At 44.0% G+C, this 24730-nt stretch overlaps 1 protein-coding gene and 1 pseudogene across 9 annotated transcripts in view; both read left to right on the top strand.

The window, feature by feature from the left end:
• LOC144246952 (uncharacterized) overlaps positions 1-9422 on the top strand; it is a 50261-nt pseudogene extending 40839 nt beyond the window's left edge. The window contains exons 16-22 of the transcript XR_014957541.1: positions 179-436; positions 566-598; positions 2435-2540; positions 3217-3318; positions 5520-5680; positions 6892-7001; positions 9075-9422. The product of XR_014957541.1 is annotated as an uncharacterized LOC144246952 (transcript). The remainder of the gene's footprint in view (positions 1-178; positions 437-565; positions 599-2434; positions 2541-3216; positions 3319-5519; positions 5681-6891; positions 7002-9074) is intronic.
• CEMIP (cell migration inducing hyaluronidase 1) overlaps positions 1-24730 on the top strand; it is a 101062-nt gene that overhangs the window by 34670 nt on the left and 41662 nt on the right. The window contains exons 1-7 of one of the 8 annotated variants that reach the window (XM_085588320.1): positions 9564-10635; positions 11287-11373; positions 16390-16497; positions 19362-19514; positions 20180-20318; positions 21096-21332; positions 21722-21901. In XM_085588320.1, coding sequence (XP_085444446.1) covers positions 16422-16497; positions 19362-19514; positions 20180-20318; positions 21096-21332; positions 21722-21901 — 785 coding nt within the window. In that variant the 5' untranslated portion in view covers positions 9564-10635; positions 11287-11373; positions 16390-16421. The other 7 variants (XM_085588323.1, XM_085588319.1, XM_085588322.1 and 4 more) reach the window with 7 other exon arrangements.

The raw sequence follows: 24730 nt of genomic DNA, 5'->3' as shown, positions 1-24730 counted from the left end.
CCGATTTTCTTTGGCTTTGAGGATTTGTTGTGTTTTTTTAGAGCAGAAAGAGAACCTCAAAGGACATTTCTTTGTTTTCCCTTGAAGTCTGTACTCTTGGCTACAGACCATCTCTCTTGTACTCGAGCCCTTAAGTGCATTTTTTCCCTTTGCCCCTGCCTGCCCTTTTTGCTGACAGAGGAGACTGGCTGCGTGTCACCCTCTGCTATCCCAGGGAAGTTGTTTTCCAGGTGGTGGCATGTGTCCCAGTGAGGGACAGAGACAGTGCCCAGCATCCTGCACATGGAACTGGTGAGCTGTTGGATCTGTTGGATCTGTTGGATCTGTTGGGTCTGTTGGGTCTGTTGGATCTATTGGATCTGTTGGGTCTGTTGGATCTGTTGGATCTGTTGGGTCTGTTGGATTTCTTGGATCTTCCACCCAACAGAGCCCTGGCGTGAGCCCTGCTGTGCCCTGGGTGGGCAGCAAGCCCTTGGGGTTTTTTCTTACCCCAGCACCTCCTTTCTCTTTCTCATAGTTAAAATTCAGGTCTGTCTGCCTTGCATGCTCTCCTTCCTGATTTCAGGCCAAAAAGGTTTTCCAGGCTGGAGTACCCGGGGTAGGTCTGAGGTTTGCAGTGCTGCTCAGAAAAGGGCTGACTTCTAGGCTGGGCTCCTTGTGCAGCCCTGCTGCTTAGATTGCTGCAGGTGTGGGCAGGGTGTAAATATTTGTTTAAACTCATTGTACCCCAAAGGGCCATGAGAAAAACCCCTCTCATGACCGGCACTGAGACAGTTTGTGAAGCTTCAACCTCTTCATATGCCCACAAAAAGAGATTTCTAAAATAACCCCATTCTAAAAATCAGATTTTGTGAAAAAAGGTGAGCACCGAAGCACATCTCTTATTTTGAAGGCATGAAGACTCCTGAAACTCTTGCACTGTCTTTGTGAGACTTGAGGACACCTTTGGTTAAAAAAACAGATTACGAAACTGTGTTTCTCTGTCAGCTAAAATGGGCAGGAAAAAAGTGTTTTGTGGTTTAACCATGAGTCCCATGATGTTTCACCTGACTAAGTAACTGCTTCAGGAATCAATCCACAAATGCCAGATTTGAAAATAAGATGGGATATATTTATTCATTCAACCATAACACATGAGCAATCAAATCTGGGAATGCCTTCCCTGCTCACCAGGCTCCTTGATGATGGCCAGGTCTCTCTCATCACAGGAATTGTGAAACATCAATTTGGTAATTAATCCTCCTTTTTTTTTAAAAAAAAAAAAAAAAAAAGGTTGCCCAAATTCTGTAAACATGTTGTTTACTATTAAACAGCAGGAAAAATGGTCACACGTGTGGGTCTGTGGGGGAAGAGCCATGAGCTGCCAGCAGCCATCTGGACCTGGCACATGCAGACTGATGGGTCTAACCTGACTGAATTCTGGCAGTATCAGCATTTTGGTTTTCTCTTTAGTTCAGCAGGGGTTTTTTTTAGCCTTTCAGAGTCCAGAAGTTATGGGATTGGCTTTTTTCTTTTCCTGTTGTTGTTTTTTAGACTATTTCATAATGAGTGGGATGTTTCCCCTTCTTTTTTTAACCCCACATGCTGGATCCTTGGAAAGGAACCAGGCTTACTCATTCTCTCTTCCAGACAAATAGAAAGAATTATTTAGTTTTAAAAGAGATAGAAGGAAGAATCCCTGTAAAGCTCATTTATATTTTTGATCCTGGAGCTGAACTGAGCTGTTTATATAATTTCCTGAGCCTGAATTGCAGAATGGACAGGATTGAACACATACTTGGAACAGCAAGAAATAAAAATGAACTCCAAAGGCCAGGAGCCCTGGCTGCCTTGGAGCTTCTGTCATGCATGCCTTGGGCTGAGCTCTGCAGAGAAGTGAGCTGATGCTGGTAACTCCAGGCAAACCTGTGTCCCTCTGCACAGCAGCCTCAGCACAGCTGCTGCTCCTCTGTGGGATGTCACCATGCCTGGGGGCAGCAGGGCTGCTGGGGCCAGGGTGGGGTGTGCCCCACATGCTGCTTGCCCCCAAAGGGGGAGAGGGGAGCTGCACCTGTGATCTTGCAGGACTTGGCAATGCGTGTGCCACGTGGAACTGTCAGAGCTGTTTGTGATGCTGGGAAATGTCAGGGGTACTGCAATTTAGTGAGTGCAGCTCCAGCCTGTGCCCCGTTTTTCCTCTAAGCACACGAGGCCCTGAGCCCTCTGCTTGCTCCAGTTTGTTCTCCTGTGAGCCTGTGGAGCTTGGAGAGAACACAGCTACTGCTCCAGCAAGGCTGTGGATGGATTTTAATCATGGCACACCCTTGGAGCTGTGGCCCCAACCCCTTCCCAGAGAGGCCAGCAGCTGCGCAGCACCCATGTCCATGTCCCAGCACCCATGTCCCTGTCCCAGCACCTTGTGTCCATGTCCCAGCACCCCATGTCCATGTCCTAGCACCCATGTCTATGTCCCAACACCCATGTCCATGTCCCAGCACCCTGTGTCCATGTCCCAGGACCCATGTTCATGTCCCAGCACCCCATGTCCCACTGCTGGGCGTGTGGGACTCTGCAGGACTGACCCAGCTGCAGGGGGCTCCCAGATGTGGATCTGCCCAGCATCACGGAACCTGTGTAGAGAGAAGGGTTTTGCTCTGATTTTCTGCAGCCTTTTGTGCTGTGTTCAAATATTGCCTCAAAGATAATGCTCAGCTAGAAGCATGTGGGTGCACATACATGGCACCTCTCCCCCTCACTTCTTTCTTTTAAACCAGAACAAAAGGACTCTTGGGAGAGCTTATTTTAGATGAGTTTCAATTCCAAAGAATTGCTGCTGTGTTTCAAACCAGGAAGTAATTCTGGTTAACAGGAATAACTGGAAACCTAGAGCCAGTTTTTCTGCTCATTTTCTGTAAATTCACCCCACTCTAAATCCTGCAGAACTGTCTCAGGCTCATACAGATCTGCACTTGATTTTACAGGCAGGCAAAATATGTGAAATCTATGCTCAATTAGTACAAGCCAGAGTGTTTGTCAGAGGATCCCTCAAACTGCATTGCAACAATCCTTTTATAAATACTGATAACTAACACTTAAATGTGAATGAGGATCACAATTTGAGTGAAGGATTCTTACTTTTGGGATCATGTATATCTGGGTATTGATTCCCAGTGTCATCTTGCTGATGAAAACCAGTTAGCAAGCCAATTTTTAAGGCTGTCTCTGGTGTAATTGCAGGTTTCTATCACCAGCACACCCTCAGCTGAGTACATAAGGATCCAGATCCAGTCTCTTGGCAGGGCAGACATACAAAACCACTTTACATCTGCATTCATTAAGGTATTTTGTGTTTTACTGCATTTGAAGTAGTGGTTAGATAGAGAAAACTTTATCTCCAAGGAAAGTTACTGCAAAATCTTGCTGATCCTTGGAAGAAGGAAATGGGAAGTTCCCTTGGAAGGGGCAAGTACATTGTTCTCCCTTACAATTAACTCAATTAAAGTCACTGGGAGTTCGTATTCTATTCAGATGAGGATTTGAGCTCTTAGGGAAAAAAAAAAAAGGTCTTTTAGCACCTCAGAAGAAGAATTAACACCACTGCTCTAATGTAGAGGAAGGGGAGGAAAGAGCAAACTACAAGCCATTGTTTACAAAGGATGTAGGGGAAAAAACAAGTTTGTTTTTCTGATTTTCTCTGCTGGCATTGCACTAAAAGATAAAAATAAATATATTTCACTACTAAAGAGGTTTGGAACTGTCAGATTGTCCTTGCACATGCCTTATATATCTGTCTAGACAGAGAAGGGTGACTGAAATAATTCTTGCAAGGACACTGCCAAGACTTACATGCCTGCATGCTACTGAATTATAATTAATGCTAACAAATGCCAAGCAAAGCTGGTACAGCATCCTTAAGGAATATGAGCAGCCAAGACTTCTTGCTAGTCAAAAATTCATTCAAAGCCATTAGCAAGCAGGTGTTATGGAGGCAGCATCCTGCCCATGGTGAAGCACAGACACCTGTGTGTGCAGCACTCGTGGGACAGGTGTGGAATCCTCAAAGCTTCTTTGTCTTTTCTAAGGCTTTAATGCAAAGTGTTGTTTTTCTAAGGAAGTTTTAATTTCAACACATGTAGCTGAGGTAAAGGCTGGTATAGGCAAATGGTAAAGGTTAGTGCCTAAAGGGGGATTCTTACCCTAAATCTTGAAAGGCACAGAAAATTTGGAGAATGAAGAAGGACATGTTTTGTTCTTGTTTTGCTGAATGAAATGCAGAAGTCAGAGATGTTTTAAATTTCTGATCCAAACTTTCCCAAAACTGAGTGAGCTGGCTGTGGTGTTCTCTGTCCCACAGGGCTGTGTGCTGGCTCCTCAGGGGTCTGCAGTGTGCAGATGGGACAGGACAGGACAGGACACACATCACAGCTGCCCCTGGCAGTGCCTCACATGTCTGTTTGCTGGGGTGGTTGCTCTCTGCTGTGCTTGCATCCAGACTTTCACACACTTCCCACACTTAGGATGGTCAGACAGCCAGGACAGAAAAGACTTTGTGTTTGCTCTTTCTCACTCCCCTGTGCCCACCCATGGCCTGGACATTCATGTTTCCCTTACCCTTGACCCCATATTGCATTCAGCATCCTCTGACATCTTACAGAAGTCCCTTTTTAACACTTGGCTCCCACATTTAGTCCAGCTTTATATTCCCAGGAGACATACATGTTTCAGATTGATGGGATGTGAGCTTCCTGGTGCCTGCAGGCTTTGGAAAACTGTGTACATTGCAGAATTGTGTATCCTGGGTTCGGTGTTCTGACAGCCTGACCCTGCTATGCAGTTGCTCTCCTTGGTGGAGGTTCTGTTCTCTCAGCATGGGCTGTCCCCAAGATGCTGGGAGGACACACCAGTGCCAGGCTGCTCAGAGAGCTTTTGGCTTTCTGAAAGTAAATACCATGGCCCATCTTGAGACGTGTAACCTGGGGAAGGAGTTCTTGCTGTAGGAAAGGAGAAGAGCAAGAGCTACTTTTACAACTTCTTTGAGGCACTGGGACAGGCCTTCCAAGAAGGAATAATTTGGTTTGGATATTTACATTTTCAGGGAAAAACAACAAGAAAAAAACGCACATGCAATTTCTATTCCCCTGTCTGCTGTCTCAGCACCTCTCCCTTGCTCCACGGGTAAATCTGCTTTGCCCAGTGTCAGTAATTTTCCCCACATGAAAGGAAACTGTTTAAGGCTGAACTAAGCATTTTACTCTCAGGATTCTTGGCTTCCTATATGTGTCTTACTAACCCACAGAAGATGCTGATGACCTCATTGCTCATGGTTTTGTACCCCTTTGAGAAGGGGTTTTGCTTCCTCCTTCCACTGACCAACAATCAATGATGTCACTTCATCTGTACCCGTGATCCATTTAAAATTATGGGTATTTTTAAAATGTAGATATTTTCCTTGCTTGTAACTCCCTTATGGAGGAGTAGGATCATAGTCTAAGGTTCCTCAGCCTGCCTCCATTAGCCTACCTCTGTTTTTGTCATTGCAGGTAAATGGCACAGCGGTCCTGTTCACCAGCACTGGGATATTCTTCGTGGTGCTGGATGCATGTGCAGGAGCAGTCATGGGTAGGCAGCACTTTGACACAGTTACCAGTGAAAACCCTGCCTGTGCAGTAACTGATTATGTTCAAACATCCATAAAAGAGAGGTAAGAAAACTGCTGAGAATCCACTTCATGTAGGAACCTGTGGCTGATAGACAAAGAAAGGAAAATGATGTCATTTCATAACCTAACCTGGGCTCTGAAGAAATCTGACACGAATTAAAATGTACAAATTCCAAGCATCAGCCAGATAAGAGGAGCAGAATTTCTCTTCTAGGATTGTACAGATTAGAGCAGACAGAAACAGGTTTTCTAGGATACTGGCAATTTCTTCTAAATAAGCCAGTCATTTTCCAGCATGGAGGAGATAAGGTCCTTGCAATGACACTTGCAATCCTGTGCACCCATCCCCATGCCCAGCCACCTCCTGGTAGCCAGTGATTCAGTTTTCCATTTTGGAAACAAATCCATTTCTGTTTATTCTTACTGATTGTTTTTGCCTCTTGTGACAAATGAAAACCATAGGTGTGCCAGATTTTCCAGTGGGACTTTTCTTGGGTGAGCCAATGACTAGTCCTGCCTGCCTGCTGGCTCTCCTAGCTTGTGTGGGTCCTGGCAATGGTCTGGACCATCTCTGTTTGTGTCTGTCCCACATTCCTTGTGGTTTCATGTGCTGCCACATAAAAATGGAACAACAGAGGGATGGATATATTCTTGGCTGCTGGTAGAAGCAGGCCAAGTAACCAGAAAACAGACTTTCAGTCCAAGGCATTTCTGAGCAGTTCATGGCCAAAGATTTGAACTCTCCTGAGTTATTACATCTGCATTTCTGCACATGAGTGTGTACAGATGTGCACGAAGGGACACGTATCCATGCAATGTCTGTACATTCAGACTGTTTTCCTGGTAAGATTTTGCAATGAGGCAGTCAGCCAAATGTGACCCCTTGTGCCTGCAGGTACAACTCACTGGGGGCTGAAAGGACACCTGTGGGGACCAAAGGCAGATTGAAGATTGACTGAGAATCAGAGCCAGGATGTAGATGGTTTCAGAGTCTCATCACTCCCACAAGGCAGGGATGCACTCACAGTTATTTTTCTTGATTTGATTCCATGTGAAGCACAGGTTTAATCTAGGACCATTTAAATGGAAGTTTAAACTTGGGAGAGTTTACATGGGATTGAAATTAAGGAGATTTAGGTGTTCTTAAAGTCAAGCATGCTCCTACATACTTTTCTGTATTGGAGCTTAAAGGTCTTGAGGATCCTTACTGAAGAAATATTTTGCAATCATGCAGTAATTACTGTTCTTTTCATATCACTTTTCCTTGTGTGCTCTAGAAATATCACAGACATGCTGGGCATGTCTGAAATGTCAGTTTTTGCCAGGTTAGATTCACCAAAGCCTATTATCTTCCACAAAGGAGGTAAATGTATTTATTCTACCATGTTTCTTTGTATTTTTATTGTTTTTCATGTTTCTTTGGCTTTTAATTAGTTGGAAAGCACAGAAGAATTGCTGGTGTGTATCCTATCCAAAAATGTACATGCAGTTATACAGTGGTTATCAATATATGTCCCACCACAATATGCCAGTGTAACCCAGTGAAAACCTCTTGGCTTAGGGATGGTGAGAAGTTGCTGCAAATTTTCCATTCTAAAAAGAGCTTGGTTTTCTAAAAAAAAAAAAAAAAAAAAAAATTCCATCTCAAAAGTTCCACTGCTTTGTGAGGCAAAGCAATCAAACAATCATAACCTGAAAAGCTGATGAAAAAGAAAACAGTCTGCAGTGAAATAAGAGCTATTTATTGTTTTGGATAGAAGGATGTTGAAATCAACAGTTTGGGAGAGTCCTTATTATAATTTTACCTTGTATTGCTGCAGGAAATCCATTGGTATCATTGGTCCAGAAAATCCATGCTGGGTTTCCTACTGGAAAACTAGAGGCTATTGATTCCAGGTTTGGATGAATAATGTGAGTGAGTGATAGGGAAGTCAAGAAAACAGCCACCTAACTTTATGCAGTCCTCATGGAGAGATCTGATGGAAAATTGACTGTATTTCCAGCTTCTTATTTTTTGGTATGGAGGAGGAGAGCGGGTTGCAGGAGGCTGGGGACCTTTTCCCCACTGCTTTACTGAAATTCATATCAATTTCTGGTTGAAATTTCAGAGTTCATTGCTATGACCATCCAGAAGGGGACAAAAGAGTATTTGCAGTACAGGCAGTGATTTCATTTCAGTAGGTTTGATTCCTGAGAAGCTGCCTTTTCTTTCCTCCTTTGAAAAGCAAAAGTTTGAGGTTTTCTTTTCTGTTTTTGTCCTGAAACTTTATTGTTTCAGTCTTTCATCAAAGCTCTGAATACTTTTGAAAGGAATTTTTTTATTAAAAATGAATATTTTTTGTTTGTTTGTTTGTTTTGCCAAACTTTGTTCCCTGAACCACCTGTGCCATCCTCTTGGCTGTTTTGGGAGCTTGTTTCAGCCTCCTGCCCCGACTGCTCCAGGGGCACAAAAAGCAGCAGGCAGGGTCAGCACCATCCTGGGGACTCTGGCTGGGGGCTTGTCCTGGCCCTGATGCTGGTGGGATGCTGGGGGCTGGCAGGGGGACTGAGCTGCTGCTGGCTGATCACAAGCTGCCCCTGTTTTGCCTTTCCTAAGGGCAAGGGTGTTCACTCATGTGCCTGCCCTGATTTCCAGTCTGGGTAATCATGTTCTGCTCCATGAGCCTCCTCCTGCTGGTTCAGGTATTTGGACTATTTGACTTCACAGCTCCAGGACTGCTCTGTGCTGGGGGGGCTGCATTTCAGGGCAGGCTGGAGCATTTCTCCCAAGCACACATTGCTTTTGCCAGGGATAATGCAAAAAAAAAAAAAAACAAACCAATCCTCTTGACCCCAGTGGGATCAGGATTTAGGGTCTTGTTTCCTGGTTTTTCAAAACCTTATTTAAATTAGAAGTGTTTACAGGAATAGTCTCGACCCAGCCAGCTGCAAATAGCCTTGGGAGTCTTTGCAATGAAAAGCATAATATAAACACAAGACATTATTATTAAAATGGAAGAATACATAATGCCTTTGTACTTTAGGACAGCAGAGGACCAGAGCAGAGTTGACATGAGGCATAGTTAAGGCATAACAGGATGAACCAGATGCAAACTAATAAAAGAAGGATTCAAAGTGTCTAACCATTTTCACGTAGTTAAATAAGTAGAAGTACCAGTTTTATTTAAAAATAAAGAGTAAAACAATATTCCTGCTAACTGACATCTGGGTACCTGGTTTAGCTTGTTGAAATACCAGCAGATCCATGACGCAACAAGTTTACAGTTTCAGTGAGGCCCATTCCCACTTCCATTCCCTTCTCTCTCCTGTATGTTCTGTAATTTTAATTCAAGAAATTAAAGAAGGGCTAAGAAATGTCCATGATGTGTGTCCAGGCTGTGCTGCTGGTAACTGCCACACCCAGAGGGTCACTTCTCTCCTTGTGTCTGTTTTTCAGGGAGTTTTGCCAGGCTTGGCTATAAAGGACAAGCCAAACCATCCTGGATTAAAGTCTTTAATCATGCTGGTTATCAGAAAGCTGCTTCTCTTCAGCATTATGTTCCCTTGAAGCTTAAAGAATATCAGTGTCCTGACAATACTGTTGAGCCACTAAAATTTGCTTTTTCTCAGATCTGCTTGGAGCACATCCCTGCAAAGGCTGGGGTGCCCTGGGGCACTGCTGGGGAGCACCAGCCAGGCAGAGCCCAGCACCACCACCACCAAAACCTGCTGTTCTGACTAGATTGTACCAAACTGATAGTGTTCACTTGTATATTGTATAACCAATAAACATATTCTCACCTTACCCTCTGTGGTAGAGCTTTATTTTTCCATCAGTGCCTTACAGAGCAGAACAGGAACAGACTGTGGGCTGCCCTTCCCCAGGGGAAGTGTTTCAACACATCTGTGATCTGGTATTAAAAGGTAAGTTTTAAAGGTTAGAGCTGCTCTGTGGTAACTGTGGGGCTACAAATAAAATTTGGCGTGGAAATTTAGCAATTCCAGGGAAACGTGAACTTATGCAAAGGTAGGGAATTCTCCCTTCATTCCTACTTTTTTCCATTAATGTCTGCTTTTTAAAAAAGGTGTCCATCTGCTGTGGCATCTTAGGTGAACTCAGCAACCTCTGCTTGGTCAGTGTGCAGGGATCTCATGACAATGTCTTTAGTCAAACTGAGCACAAGGAGGAGTTATAAATGTGTTTCTGTCTGAAGTTAATGACTAGTCAAATGATGTTTGTCTACCTGATGTGAACACTTAATTGAGGACCTAGAGGAATAAAACCCAGGATAAAGTATGTGCTGCTTAGAGTAAAGTCTTGCGTTCCTTTCAGGCAATGCTGTATCCCCTTCAGCTCCCATTGAGGACTGATATATAGTCAGTATTAGTGGTTAATTCTCTTTGCTTTCTGTTTATGCTGCAGCTGTTGAAGTAAACACAAATATAGAGGTTTACATGCAAAGTGAGAAAAACCTGATAGCCTCACTGACTGCAGCTAAGCACAAAGTGGCCCTGAAATGATAAAGGAGTCACTTGGGTTTGAACGTGATGCTACTTGGTGACAACAGTGAAGGGACAGGCGATTTCATGCCACCCCTGTCACTGAATAACATGAGCTGTTCAAACAGGTAGGTGAAGGTTGTGTAACTGATGTCCTTTTGTTTCTCTGGAATTCTCAGCAATGGCCAAACAAGTTGCTACAAGGAAAGGTTATTGTTTTGTTGGCCAGACTTTTGCTCCCTGGTGAGGGAGTTGCTCTGGCATCCACGCGCCGGCCGGCTCCCTGTGCCTTGGAGTGGGGCCCGAGTGCCTTGGATGGGGCACTTGCCTCCATCACACCCATTCTGCCCCTGGTCCCTGCAAGGGGGGTGAGAGGACACCCAGAAGGTTTACAAGCAGAAAAGGAAACCCTGGCTCCATCCCCACCCAGGTGGGAGAAGTGAGAGTTGGGTCTGGCTGGGGAAGAGGTGCTGGCTTGCCTGAAAGTGTGAAGAAATCAGTGATGCTGCCCAGTAAAGGTAAGATAAATCATGCTGTATGGGACATCATGGGGATGAGAATGGTACAATAGCCTGAGCAGCTGGAACTGACCCTCTAGGGAGATCCCTGAAGTCCTTTGGAACTCCAATTAATAATTAATTGTTATGATTTCTGATGGTGTACGGGGGGAAAAAGCAAGATGTTTTTGGCTCATAAACATAAGCCCAGCACTGGAACAAGTACTTACAGAGCAAGCTTTTAGCTTCTTGGAGATTTATTTGATAATCTGTGACATGTCCAGACCCTGGATCCCAATAAAAATTTGCAGAGCTCTAACCCCAGGCTGAGACTAAACAATTGGCAAAGGAAGAGCTGGTGAAGGAAGGAGAGGAATGTGCCTAAACCTCTGAAAAATCTCTATTTCTCCTCCCTGAAGGAGAGCAAATGGCAAATGTCCTGGAGGGGAAGGCGTGGAGTCGTGGCGAGCCAGATGCAAACAGTGAAGTACCACAAAAGCAAAAAGAAAAATATTTACATCCTGATGCAGTTATTCGGGTAGTTAAAAGCAGCAGTTTGAAGAGGGTTCAGGATGCTGTGATCCTGTTCAGCCATAGCACTCACTCTCCTTACCTTGGGAGGGAAAAGAGCCCTCTAAGCAGGACGCTCTGCAGAGGGTACTGTTCCTCCAGGGACTGCTGGGACACATCCAGGGGATGTTTCCAAAGGCTGCTGCTGGCCTGGCACACACCAGGAGCCCGTGGGAATGAAGCTGTGGGGTAAGTGCTGCATGGGGGTTGTGTTTGGAGGAAGCTGCCCTGCTCCTCCTGGGATTTCCTCAGGATACCCACCCGTGTGCTGAAGCCCATGGGGGCTGTGCATGTCCTCGTGGACTAATCCAGGTGTGCCCAGCACATCCCCAGGGCGCATTCAGGGTGTGTGGCCATTCTGCTCATCCCCAGAGCATTTCTCCATGGCTCTGGCATCCCCTGGAAGCACGAGCTTGGGGTCAGTGCACCCTGAGCCTCAGCAAACGGGGCTCAGCTTCCCACTCCTGTGATGCTTTGAAAACTTCATGTGCTGGAGGAGGGTTTAATTCAGTGAAAAGCAAGTGAAACTGGGAGTCAGCCTCGGATGGGTGGAGTGATGGGAATTGCAAATGATTTTGTTTAAACAGAGCCAAAAATTGCTTCCTTTCCTCTTCGAAGTCTGTAAGCCTCTGGAAAAAAAAAGAAAAAAAGTAAATTCTTCAAAAAAGCATAGCTTTAAAACCCCTATTTCCCCCCTTTTATTTCTATCTCAAAATAGTTTGCCAATATTACAACAAATTAGCAAACACCTTAGTTTTCTTCAATTTATTCAATGTAAAAATTTCCTCTCTCTCCTGCTCCTCATTCAGAATCTATTTTTATGGACATCAGGAACCAAGGAATTTGCAGTGATGTTTATGTAGAATATATGAGCAGAACCTTCTTGTGGGGAAAGTTATTAGACAAATTTATAAGAAACCAAGGCTCACTGGGAAAACAGTCAGAATGTTGCTTTTGACTCCAGTATTGATTCATTGAGAATTAAAGTCTGTTCCTGAGTTTAATCCTCCTCCTCTTGCTAGTAAAAACGAGCAGCTGATGTGTGGGTGGCAAGCACAAGGAAAAGATGTGGAGCAGAGGGAGCTATGCTGCTGCCATGCACTGGGACTGAACAGCATTTCCATTAGCAAGCCCCAGAAATTTGTGTGTTTATTTTCGGAAGGCTTTAGCTGTGCCTGTGGCTGGGTGTGTGAAAATCCCCTCTGTATGTCACTGTAGCAAGGGCTGGCATGTTCTCAGGTCAGAAAATCAAAAGTGCACCTCAAATCCATCTTCCCAGCTGGGGCTAAAATGCAAAATTCCATGAGCAGGGCGAGGGGACCTGCTGCCATGCAGTGTCAGCAAGAAGGGAGCAGAGGTGTTAATTAAACAGCTCCTCCCTCTCTCAGGATCAGCTTCCAAATCGATGTTGGCCTCCTTGCATATGCATGAGGAAAGATGCAGCAAGGCTCCAGACCAGAAACTGCTGCACCCTCAGCACCAGCAGTGGCTGTGGGAGGGGCTGGGCTTGGTGCACCACAGACCCCTCAGGCTCTCTGAGAGCATCTTCCATTCCAGGGGGCCCCTGGGGTACTTTAGTGTCTGCTGAGTTCACTTCCATCAGGCTAAAGGTCTCCTTTTCCCTGTGAGCTTTCCCTGTTCTCTGGGGATGGTGCCAGGTCCTCACTTTGCCCCCATGCAGGTTGGTGGTCTCCTTCACTGGGCAGTAGCAGCAACAGGAGCCACATGGTTTGCTGCCCTGTTTGACATCTTTTTCAGGAGAGATCAGGCAGCTGCTGCTTTTTTCCAGTCCTTGCCTCATTTTTAATGGTTTCTGAATGATCCCATTATGCCGCGCTTGATGTACTGAAAGGAGCTGTTTCCAGCAGATGCTGAACGTGCATCCTCTGAGTGTCAAGCCAGTCTTCTAAACACCCAGTATTGGGAGTAACTTTAAAAAATGTTGTTGCCAGGTTTGGGTGGCTGCTCCGGAGTTGTGCAAGGGGGCGAGTCACAGTGTGTATCTCTGAATGACTGGCGGTGCCTCCCTGGAAAGCTCCGCTCTGACCCTTCTGATTCAGGTGTCTGTGTGACCCCACCACGATACCCGTGAGGATCCAGCTTCCTCAGAGTATTTCTTCACCATTTTGTTCTCAGAATTGTCCTCAGTGTGTTGCCTCCAGCACAAACCCGTGGGAAGGGCGGCAGAGAGGGATTCCTGTCTGCAGTGTGCTTTCTAGTACAGCATCGCTGCTGACACCTGCAGTAGCAGCCAGCTGAGGACTAATGGCTTCCTGCATCTACTTTTAGCATTGTCTGCTACTATTGTTCACTTTTTTGGAAAGGTTCAGCAGCTGGGAATCATTTCAGAGAGTCTGCCTTGCCAGATCCAAGGATATGAGTCCCACTTGCCATTGCCAGGCAGCTTTTAATGGCTAGACATAAAAGCTTTTCTCACCCAAGAGAGAAGTCCCAGATGGTATTTGAGAAAGGCTGGAGATGTGAGGCTTGGGCAGCCACTTGCATGGCCCTTGTGCTCTGAGAGCCCGAGTCTGCAGGGGGATTGTTGACACTGGTGGTTACATCAGAGCTGGAGTCAGTGCGTGGCGCCTGTTCAAGGATGCGTGGCTGTATCCCCTGGGCTCCCGGGGCTGAGCCAGGGAAGTGGTGCTGGCAGGAGATAACTGCTCCTGAGCCTGCTGCAGCACCACAGGCACCAGGAGAGTCACTACCTTCCTCCTCTTATACTGAACAATCAAACCAACATGCCACTGCTTGCACCCAGTATTTGGGAAAGATGCTGAATTGGGAGGTTCAGAAGGAAAATTCCTGAGATTATCCTCCGAGCAGCATTTTTCCAGCCCCGTGTTAGTCAGAGCTGAATCAGAGGAGTCAGATCCTCTTGGCTCTCTTGACTCCCAGCCTTTCCAACCCAAGTGCCAGTATACTAACACTGCAATGAACTCGGGCTCGGTGCAAATCAAACACCCTCCCTCAGTCACAAAATAAGCAGGATATTCCTTGGACTGGGGCACATCAGACACTGTGGAAACATCGAAGCCCTGGCACGCAGCTGATGCCTCTGAAAATGCCATGTCTTCCCAGTGTCTGATTGCTTGTTTTGATCTCTGCTGATGAAGATGGATACAATCAGGGAAGCAGTCCCTGGTGAGCAACAGGGGATATAAAATCAGAAGCCGTTTTGCACAAACTGATGGTAAGTACTGTGCTGTTTCTGGCTCTAAAGAAAGCAAAGGCTGACAAATTTCTTGATGTAGTTTCCTACCAGTTTGCTACAGGTCTGTGTCAGAGGCAAGGTTTCAAAAAAAGCTCCTTTGAGCTTTTAATGGGCCAGAACAAAAACATTTATTTGCTACCTACACAGTAATAGGAGAGTAAATGCATGCCACTGTCAAAAAAACAGTCCCTTCTTTTTATTCCTGTGAACTCTTTTATCATCTGAGCATATTTTATGACCAAAACCTCACTGGATGGAATCTGGCTTTATGGAGCACTAACACACAGTGGTGTCCACACTCTGAGCAATGCTGTTTATCTGCAATGACCATCCTGTGGTATTACCTCTTGTTTAGTTCTTCCTGGCTCGCTACAGCACAGCCTAATGACTGGCTCTGCAGATCAGGCTGTGTAATAATCACTAATAAATCCTGGCATTTTAATGGTGACTGCTGTACTCTGGGTGTACCTCTAATAATGTTTCTTTGAAAGAGCTCTGGCTTATCCAAAGTTGATGGTTAATGCTGTTAAAATGTCAGACACGTGCAGCCTGGTTCTGGCACAAATTCCATGGCGACAGCACTGCTCTCTGATAATGTATATCATTCAAAGTTATAGCATTGCTAAGTGCATTCCTCTCTTCCACTGCTCTGTAACAGCATTTCAGCACCTGACAGGCTCCACCAAACCCTGAGTCTATGCTGTTTCCAGAGCTCAGGGCTGTCAAATACACTATACCAAAGCAAACAAACATTTCCCTGGCAAAATATTTCCTGTAAAATCTGGTCCTAGTGCTATTTTTACTGCAATCATGTGTTTTGAACCTATCATTGTACTTTGAGCTGTGGCACCTTTATGAACAGTACAGATGTGTTTTACATACACACTACAAAATTTGCTCCAGAATAAATCCTGGTTTCTTCCATTCCTTTTCTTGTGTTTTTTGTTGTTGTTTTTGTTGTTGTTTAACAAGTGACAAATGAAAAATAACATTTGTTGTTGCCCTAAAGAAATTGGGGTACCCCGGAATTGTTTTTCAGTGGGTTTTTTTATGTTGAACTAAACTGTGTGAGGCATACATTTATCCAGTTTCATTGGTGGGATGTGACGTGACAGCTACAAATAAATGTCTTTGATATTCCCCAGACTCTGGCTTATATGATAAAACCTAAAGACTCCAAGGAGTACATGTGAATTTTAAACGGTGCTTTATGAATACTGAAGTGGGTGTCCTTGGCTCCCTGTGAATACACATGTCAATAAATTGTCATGAGCCCGGGGCAGAGCTGCAGAATCAATCACTGGAGACCAGAGAGAATCACATTAATTCTAACTTTGACTTTCATGACACTGCTTGTTTGTTTTTGCTGGGGATTGGCTACGGAAGAAACAAAAACAGCTTTTGGTTTTGCAAGAAAATTCTGAGCTGGCACACTAAACAGACAATATTTTCTTAGATCTGAAATCTAAGAAACTGCATGCTTCAGGTTGGAAGTGTGAGTATGGTTTATCTGGGAGTTACACAAAACACCACTGCTAAAAATGTGGGGGTATTTCGGGGGGAGAGGGGTGCCACTGAAAGGTTACTCTGTGGAAATCTGTCACTTTGCAAACGCCCTCTCTGTTGTGTTTCATTACTTTCTAGCACATGTGGGTATGCAGCCCTGGAGAGTCCTGACACTAGATGTGTTTATGCCACATTCCTAAGGCATTTTTGGTTACAGCTGGTGACTGCTTTCTGAGTGTCTATTTGGATTCCCGAGTGGGTTTATCCTAAACCAAACAAAGGGTGAGGAGCTGCCCATGGCTTCTTGCTCTGTTCAGGCTGGTCCTGAATTAGTGCAAAGTTGTTTTCAGCCATCAAGCTCAACAGGAATGGATGTGGTCTGGTATGAAGCTGGATTTAACCTCTTTTTTTTTGTGCAGTGAATGAGCTAAGAAAAAAAAAAAAAAAAAAAGTGACATTTTCTTGATATTCTTTTTTCACAGCTACCCATACAGAGAATTGAAAATCCTGAAGAATGGCTCTACCTACCTCCAAGTATCTCTCTGGAAGTTTGGGGTTTTTTCTGTTTGTAGTCTCTTCAGTAAGCACAGGTAAGTTTTCTTGCCATGGGGAAGAAGGGTATAGTTTGTAATGCTATTTTAAATAGGTTTAAATTGATCAGCTTTTTACTCTTTGTATAACAAGAGTCAAGGAAAGTGAACAATCTCAGGAGAAAAGCAGTTTTCTGGTGTGCCAGTATACTCAGTCAAGGGCAGCTGGAGTGGCAAAGACTGATGAAATTTCTGAGCAGGTGAAAGTACTCTCAGCAATGCCTCAGACTCTGCCACACATTCTTAAACCAACCACAAAACCAACAAACTGCCACAAAGAAATAGCAAAAGAAACCTCAGGTCCTAATAGCTGTGGCTGAGGGAGGTGAAGGTGAGCATTTCCCTGCGTTCCTCAAGCCCAGATGTGGAGAGCAGAAAACTCTGGCCTGGGACATCCTTGTCCCTTGGGTTTTGTCTCTTCCAGGCTTTTTTACAAAGTAGTTTAGGGAAGGGGGAAAGGGGAGCTTGATTTACATATTCTATATACAGCTAATTTGGAGGTTTGTATTTGTTGGAACAAAGAGACCATATATCTTGCCCCAAACACTGCAGCTGCATGAAGCAACCTCTCATTGTCATGCTCAGGCCCTTTTGGTCAAGAAGCAAACATTCAGTTAATTCCTTGTGCTGGGTAGAATTTGCAGTTTTATTAAAAAATGACAATGAAAGCAGTAATCAAGCTGTCAAGGTAACTGGACCAGCTGGCAGGAGATGCTCAGCCTGATGGTGTCATTGGCACAGCAGATGCTGGTAATGTGCAAGTTCCTGGTACAAATTGATTAATGAAATTGGGAATTTAGGTCCTGTGCTTCTGGTTTGTTGGCTTTTGCTGTTTGTCATCCCAAACACCAGCCTAAATTCCTCTTGATTCCCCCTTAGGCTTTCCTGTGTTCCTCTCTGTTTCAAAATAATGAATTTGAGGCACAAGTTATCTTTTGAGATAGCAGGAAGCTCCTTGCATAGTAGCATATTCAGGTAAATGGAAAAATGAACAAGATTTTTATCCTTTACATTTGAATTGATTAAGGTATAATTGATAAATTATACCTTTACATTTGAATTGATTCTCTTGGTTTTATATCACTTCTCATAATGAGCAAATTTTTTATATTGTCCTTATTCTCATGGAAATAACAGATCTTTCTTAAAAAAAAAAAATTGTTTTCAGTGTGTATTGAAGTTATATTTAAACATCTATTTACAATGCAAACCTCATTCCCTGTCTGCAATATTTATCTTTTCTAACTTTTATTAATTCTGTGTGGCTTCTGGTAGGAACCCAGAAACACCTCTTCATTTTTCTCAATTACTGTGAATCAGAGGGAGTGTCTCTGACATTATTAATACAATTCCAGCTTCCAGCTGGCACAGTGGTACAAAAATCATGTCCTGGATGTTTATCTGTATCTGACTTGCTGCCTGGTAGGTTACTGGCCCTTTTTGATTTCCTTCATGTATATGGGAAAAGTTTTCAGCGAGACAGGTCTATGCAGCCCACAGGAAACATCCCTCACTCACCTTGAAAATTGATATTTACTGGGGCTCTGGAGGCTTTAAAGCCATGGCTGGTCCAATTCTATTGTTTTCTTAAGATATGAAGCTGGTGGAGGAATGTGAGGGGAAACTGAATGCAGATGGACAGATTTTGTTTCTGTTGCAGTGGAATTACAGATGTCCTTCAAGTTCCACAGTGGCAGCACAAAACAACTGCCTGTCAACTGCACCAGTAGCAGGAAATATTTCCTTGCTTGGATTCACTTCATTGTCCTTTCCATTACCTGGAGGCATTAGTACCTGTGGGGCAAAACCCACCCAACTTCACTATACCAAGTTCCAGAAACATAACCCTGCTGAGGTCAAGGTTTATCCCATGCCCATCATCACTGATTTGTTGGCCCTGTACTTTTCTCCATGGTGTTTTTGTTTTAGGGGATAAAAATTAGAAAGCTGGTGAGAACTCCCAGCCCTTTCTGAAGGCAAAGGGCTCATTGTTCAAACTTCCACTGACCTCAGCTTCCTAGGATTAGAAAGGGTTTTACCATCAGAAAATAGGCATCACACGTGAGACTCTCACTTGCAGTTTTGTTGATTAGAGTAAGACATGAGGCTCACATATCAACTGAGGTTGTAGCAGGGAAATATTTTATCTCAATAAATAGCTGCAACATGAGACTCTTGCATGTAGTATGAGAGCTGTTCAGACTAACATGTCATGGCAGCCCATCATCAAATTTGTGTGTGGAGACTGCAGATGTGTGATCCCAAAGTGAATGAATCCTTATTGCTTCTGCCTGGAAAAGCTCACAAACCAGACACACTTGTGAGGCTCCTGTTCCTCTCTGCTACTGGTAATTGCTTGGTGCTTGGTGGTTCCATGTTAGTTTGATCTCTCTTTCTTTCTATCTCCAGTGAAAATATATAATGCAGACATATTTTAACATCTTTATATTAAAGAAAGCAGGTATTTTGGGGGCATTTTTAAAGGTAGTAGTTGTTTTATCCTTTTATCAACGCCTTCCCTGGGCTTTGTGTCTAGATGGTATGAACAGAGCTAAATGTCACTGCAGGAAGGGCTCAATTAAAGTCCCTTTTCAGTAGTTTTCTAGAAACTGCATCCCCTGCAAGGCTCCTTTGCATTGGGTTTTTCCATTCTTCCAGAAAACAGAAAACCACACAGCTTAAGCTGTTGTTTGTTTTCTTTTGGTCGTGACCCACATGTACCCTGCTGCACCGAGGTATTGCTGTGTTCCAGGGAGTCAGCCAAGAGGCTGATGCTGAATGACACCGTAAAGATGCCCAGGTGCAGAGCCTCCTGTCTCATTCCAAACAAACACTGACTGTTCTCACTCTCCATCTTTGCCCAGCAGAAGCAGCTGTCACATGTCCTGACAGAGAGCCCGAGTTGGAAACCTGGAACCCAGGTCACAACGAAGAAAACCGCATTGAAATCCGCAGTGGCAGGAAGCTGCTCCTCTCTTCTTCTGCCACCGTCCACTCCATCCACATCACTGACGGAGGTAAAACGTGCTGCTGGCAAGGCTGGCTGCACTCTGCTCTCCACTGGGACCGTTTAAATCACTCTGCATTGTGCTGGGAGCGCTTCTTGCTTCTTGCTGAGAAGTGGGTGGCGACTGGGCAAACACAGCTTTTCCTCAGTACAAGGCTGGGTGGTAGCTGAGGTGCTGAGATTCTTTAGCCATTGTAACCAGCCTATTTTCTTTCCTGTCTGGGGAATTTACACAAGTAGCTCAGTGTAATGATCAGTTCTACTTCTGCAATTTTCTTCAAAAACATTTTTTTAATCAAACCGTCAGCCTGATAGCATCATACTGCAGTAGTTGTGTTGTCAGGACCTCAGGACAGGGCAGATGCTTATGCTCCTCTTTGTCTCCAAGGACAGAGCCATAGTGTTGCTGTCATGAATAGCTTTTATTCAACTTAGCTCTAAATTTCTGTCTCAGTTTTGAATGTGTCCTCTTCCATGTAAATCTTATTTGCACTCTTCAAGAACTGGACTGAATCAAACCCAATGTTTTCAGGATTTGTACTGAGAGCAGTTTTGGGGTGTATGAAAAGAATTTTTCAAAAACTGAGATGACAGCATTGGGTTTAGCACAATGATACCACAAACTCACATGAGCTGCTGGGTGATAAAGTAAATGTCATAACCTTCTCTGCTTAGGAAAATTGGTCATCAAAGATGATGTGCAGCCCATCATCCTGCGTACAAGACATATACTCATTGAAAATGATGGAGAGCTACACATTGGCAGTGAGCTGTGCCCTTACCAAGGCAATGTGGTTATCATCTTATATGGGCGGTAGGTCTGCATGATAAAATACTCCCTTAGAATCTTCTGGCATCTCTCTTCCATGTCAGGGAATGAAAACGTTCCTTAAAATTGCATGTTCTCAGGTATACTTATCATCAGTGCTCTGTGGAAAGTTTAGTAACTTTTTAAACAATTTAAATGGCTCACAGAAATTGATGCTGGTTTGAGTTTTTTTCTCTTCTATTTGGATATGAAAACTGCTGGCATGCTAGAGAATCAGTATGAACCTTCCCACAACTCAAAATGATTTTCCAGAATAGGCTTAAAACCTGAGGAGTTATTTTTGTCTGAAAGTTTTCCTCTCTAAACCTCCTTCTTTCTGTATGGCAGTTGTGAGCTGAAGGATAACACATTTGTCTTGCAGATTGGTACAGGATCTATTAAAATTTCAGGGATGCTAAATTCATATTTAACAACCACTGGACCGCTTATCTCCTGGTTAGGGTCTTGCTTGCCTCCAGAATTCAAAAACACAGATGTGCCGTTCAGTCTGAGCTCTTCTGGGACTCTTCTGGTCTGGATGTAATGACTATAGCATGTATAGCCTATGCTCCAGATTGCTCTTGGTCTTTGGTAGCTGCTAGTATTTTAAAAAACTATTTATTTTCTGTCCAATGTGGGCAGCTCCTGATGCTTGGAGTACCTGAAAGAAATGCACAGCAAACCATGAGACTCCTCTCCTTGAGTCTCAGCAGCACAAGGAGAGAGGTTCCTTGACTCAGATACAAACCCAAACCTGCTCCTTTTCCTCCCTTCCTGCTTCAGAGCGGATGACGGCAGCCAGCCAGATCCTTACTTTGGACAGAAGTACCTTGGAGTCAGCAAAGGTGGCACTCTTGAGATCCATGGAAAGAAAAAGCTGTCCTGGACTTTCTTAAACAAGACTCTTCATCCTGGTGGCATGGAAGAAGGTGGATATTACTTCGAAAGGAGCTGGGGCCACCGGGGTGTCATTGTCCACGTTATTGACCCAAAGACAGGGGCAGTTGTCCACTCAGACCGGTGAGTGACCTTCTGACTGCCTAGATGTGAGGATCTTGGGGAACAGGATGGGGACAGCATCTCAGCAAGCTCCAACACACACATTTCAGCATCTTGTTCAAATGGGTGTAGTTGCATGTCTGTACAATTCCTCCTAGACCAGCAATCTCCAAAACCACAGAGTGAGCAGTGTTATACCTTGCAGTTTGTCAACTAGAGTTCATTCAATTTTCAATTTTGCTTAACAGAACCCCCTAACACACCCTACTAGACAAGTGTTTCTGCAGCAGGGTAATATTACAGTGAACAACACAAAAGACTGCTACTTTCTTTATAGCACTTGCTTTTCAGTATGTAAAGATGTGGTGACTGCTGCAGTAAATGTTTATGGGTGTTTTTGATCATTTCAGGTTTGATACCTACAGAGCAAAAGAGGAAAGTGTCCGCCTGGCTCAGTATTTGGGTAGAGTTGCAAATGGCATGATCCTGTCGGTCGCAGTGAATGATGAAGGATCCAGAAACTTGGATGACTTGGCCAGGAAAGCAATGACCAAACTGGGCAGCAAGCATTTCCTCCACCTTGGGTTTAGGTATGTGCCAGTCCTGCCAGTTCTCCCAGCACAGAGGCTTTATTATGTTCCTGAGATGTCCAAATAGTTCCACTCTTTCAAAGTCACAAAGTTCTTTCACATGGGAAAAAAAAATAAAAAAAGAGAGAAACTTCTCAATGTGCAGTTTTAACAGTTAATTAGATAGTTTCAGATGCACTCAGAGTCTATATTGGGTATTTTTATTAGCAGATTGAGGAATAGCATATGATTCACATTAAAAAGATGGTTTTCCAAGATATTGTTCCCACAGGTTGCTTAGTCCGATTTATTTTCAAGCCATCCTCCAAAGATTTAAGAAGCATATTTGCACACACACAGAAGATTAGATGGGCTGAGCATTAAGGAGGGCACAATAATTGCTGTGTAGCCCTGGCTACATACATACAGACACACATACAACACATTCCTCAGCTTGTCCAGTACAGGTCTGCGCACTTGTGCAGCACAGAAATTCAGCAAACATGGATTTATGGTGTGGACTGTAAATACTTCTGTGGCCAAAACGGTGTCTGTGTTGGCACACAGGCTGTTGAGAATACTTGCTATTTACCCAACTGTAGCCATTATATTTTTTGTGTTTATCTGAATTTATGTAGGCTTTTTTTTTATGAGGCACTAAGAGGGTGTCTGCAGAACACACACACCCCCCCCCACACACAAAATCTGCCTTGTAGGGAGAAGTGTTTCAATACAGTAGTTTGTGGAAAGAGACATCTGTCAGCTGGGCACACACAGATGGAGCAAGAGCTGGGGTGGTTGATGAAGTGGTTGTGTCAAAAGGTACAGGGGCTCCTGGGCACCAGACAACACATTTCAAAGAATCAACAAGGAGGGCAGATATGGTCTCCAAAACCAGGCTGTCTCCATCAGTGCAATTCTTGATCTCAAATTTAAACCCCATAATATAGCCCAGTAACCTGCTGGTGGATTTTTCAAATGCCATAATTAGGGAAACAGAACATGATTTTTGAACATTATACTTTTTTCCACAATGATGCTACAGGAAGGAATTTATGGTTTTTGCATATGTTTATAGAAGTAAATAGCACTTGATTTTTTTAGGCTGCTGTGGGTGTTTTAATGCAAGCTTCTCGTCATTCTCATCATTTTGCCATCAATGTTTATAATGGAAATACTGCAGAAATTCATCCATGGAAGTGTGACTTTTAGTGTTGCTATTATTTGTGGTCAAAAGGCTAATTCTTGCCATGCTGTTATCTGAAATGCCACAAAATTGCATTCCATGAATTACAGAGACATGTGGATAAATAATGAGGTAGTACTTGGTGAACACTGACTTCCACCAGCATACTGGTGTGTGGAAAAATATCTGGTGCATTATTTAAAATAACATATTTTTAGGAGTGTTCTCAGAGTTTAAGTTCATCAGTTCTCAAAAACCACATTGTCTGGGTGGCAGCTGAGGCCAGACTTAGAAAAGCAGTTTGATGGCACAGTGGAACACAGGCAGCTTTAGGGGTATCTAAGCTTTTCCTCTACAGCAAATCGAACTTCCACTTCAGTGTAACAAGATTTAGATATAGTGGTTTACATTTCAGATATATCTATAACTATGAATATGGATGTATACACTTGACAGGTGCTTCTGGAATTTTTTTTTTTAGTATCTTAGAAAAAATTGTTCCGAATGAGAACACGACACACGTGTGTTCACATTTTACCCTCTGTGGCCATGGCAGGCCCTGACTGAGGAGAGCAGATGGATTTTTCTTTCTAACACGCCTGTCAGCACTCAGTGCCCAGCACTGGGGTTTGCTGGCTGGTCCTGCTGGATCCTGGCTGTCAAATCTTCTCAGCTCCTGATGATGGCTGGGGCTGGCCATGGGCAGCCCTGACAGAATAAGGGTGTAATTCAGTCATAGACTGTGTTGGTTTCTGGTGGGGGTGTCGGTGGGGGTTAATGGGCAAATTCCTGTCCATCTCCACTTGCTCGGTATTCAACCAGATTGTAAAGTTGTGCAACTCCCCCTTGCTGTAGCAGAGCCGATGCACAATGCTGATTTATTCAGAAATGTTTCTGTGCTCCTGGAATCTCTTTTAATTGCCTATTTGCTGAGTCCAGAACATTAGGAATGAAAGGAAAATCTTGCATTCCTCTCTTATTGTTTTCCTTCTGAAAAGTGTTTACTCTTTCAGTGTGAGCCATTTTTTCCCCTTTTACTAATAAATGAAGAGAAAGCCTTTTTGCACTTGATGACATAGTTATTCTATTTGGAATTCCACACAAATATCTCCTGCTTGGCTCTGGATTTCCTGGTGGCTTCATTTCATATAGCCCAAACAGATTGCATGTGTCCTTATGTGTTAGGGTTGAACGACTTTATTTTTAGTGGTAAAATAACTGGGAGAAACAAGTATTTTAACACATGAAATGGGGCCAAACCTTGAGCTGCAGAAGTGAATAACTCCTTATTCTTTAAATTTTTTTTGAGATTGTTTTTAAGGCATCATAATTTTTTTGTCATTTGTTTCAAATTTGGTTTACTAAAACAATAATAACAAAACCAAGAAAAAAAAATCCATCCTGACTGCTGAGTGATAAAGTGTCCTTCCTGCTCCCATCCCCCTTCTCTCCCTGGATGGAGATCACAGCCCGTCAGTGCCTTTGGCAATTGGCACGCAGGCCAGTTTTCCAGCAGGAGCATCTGGCTCGCTGGCAGCTCCCGAGCAGCGGTGCTGGGGCTGGGGACACGCTGCTGGGACACGTCCCTTGAGCAGCCGTGCCCACCGGGGCCATGGCACAGCAGGGGCTGCACCTGAGCCCCCCCAGAGCAGCAAATCCCAGCA

Source organism: Lonchura striata, chromosome 10, assembly GCF_050655825.1.
Source record: "Lonchura striata isolate lonStrDom1 chromosome 10, ASM5065582v1, whole genome shotgun sequence".
Taxonomy (NCBI): Eukaryota; Metazoa; Chordata; class Aves; order Passeriformes; family Estrildidae; genus Lonchura; species Lonchura striata.
This window is presented reverse-complemented; position numbering and strand designations above follow the sequence as displayed.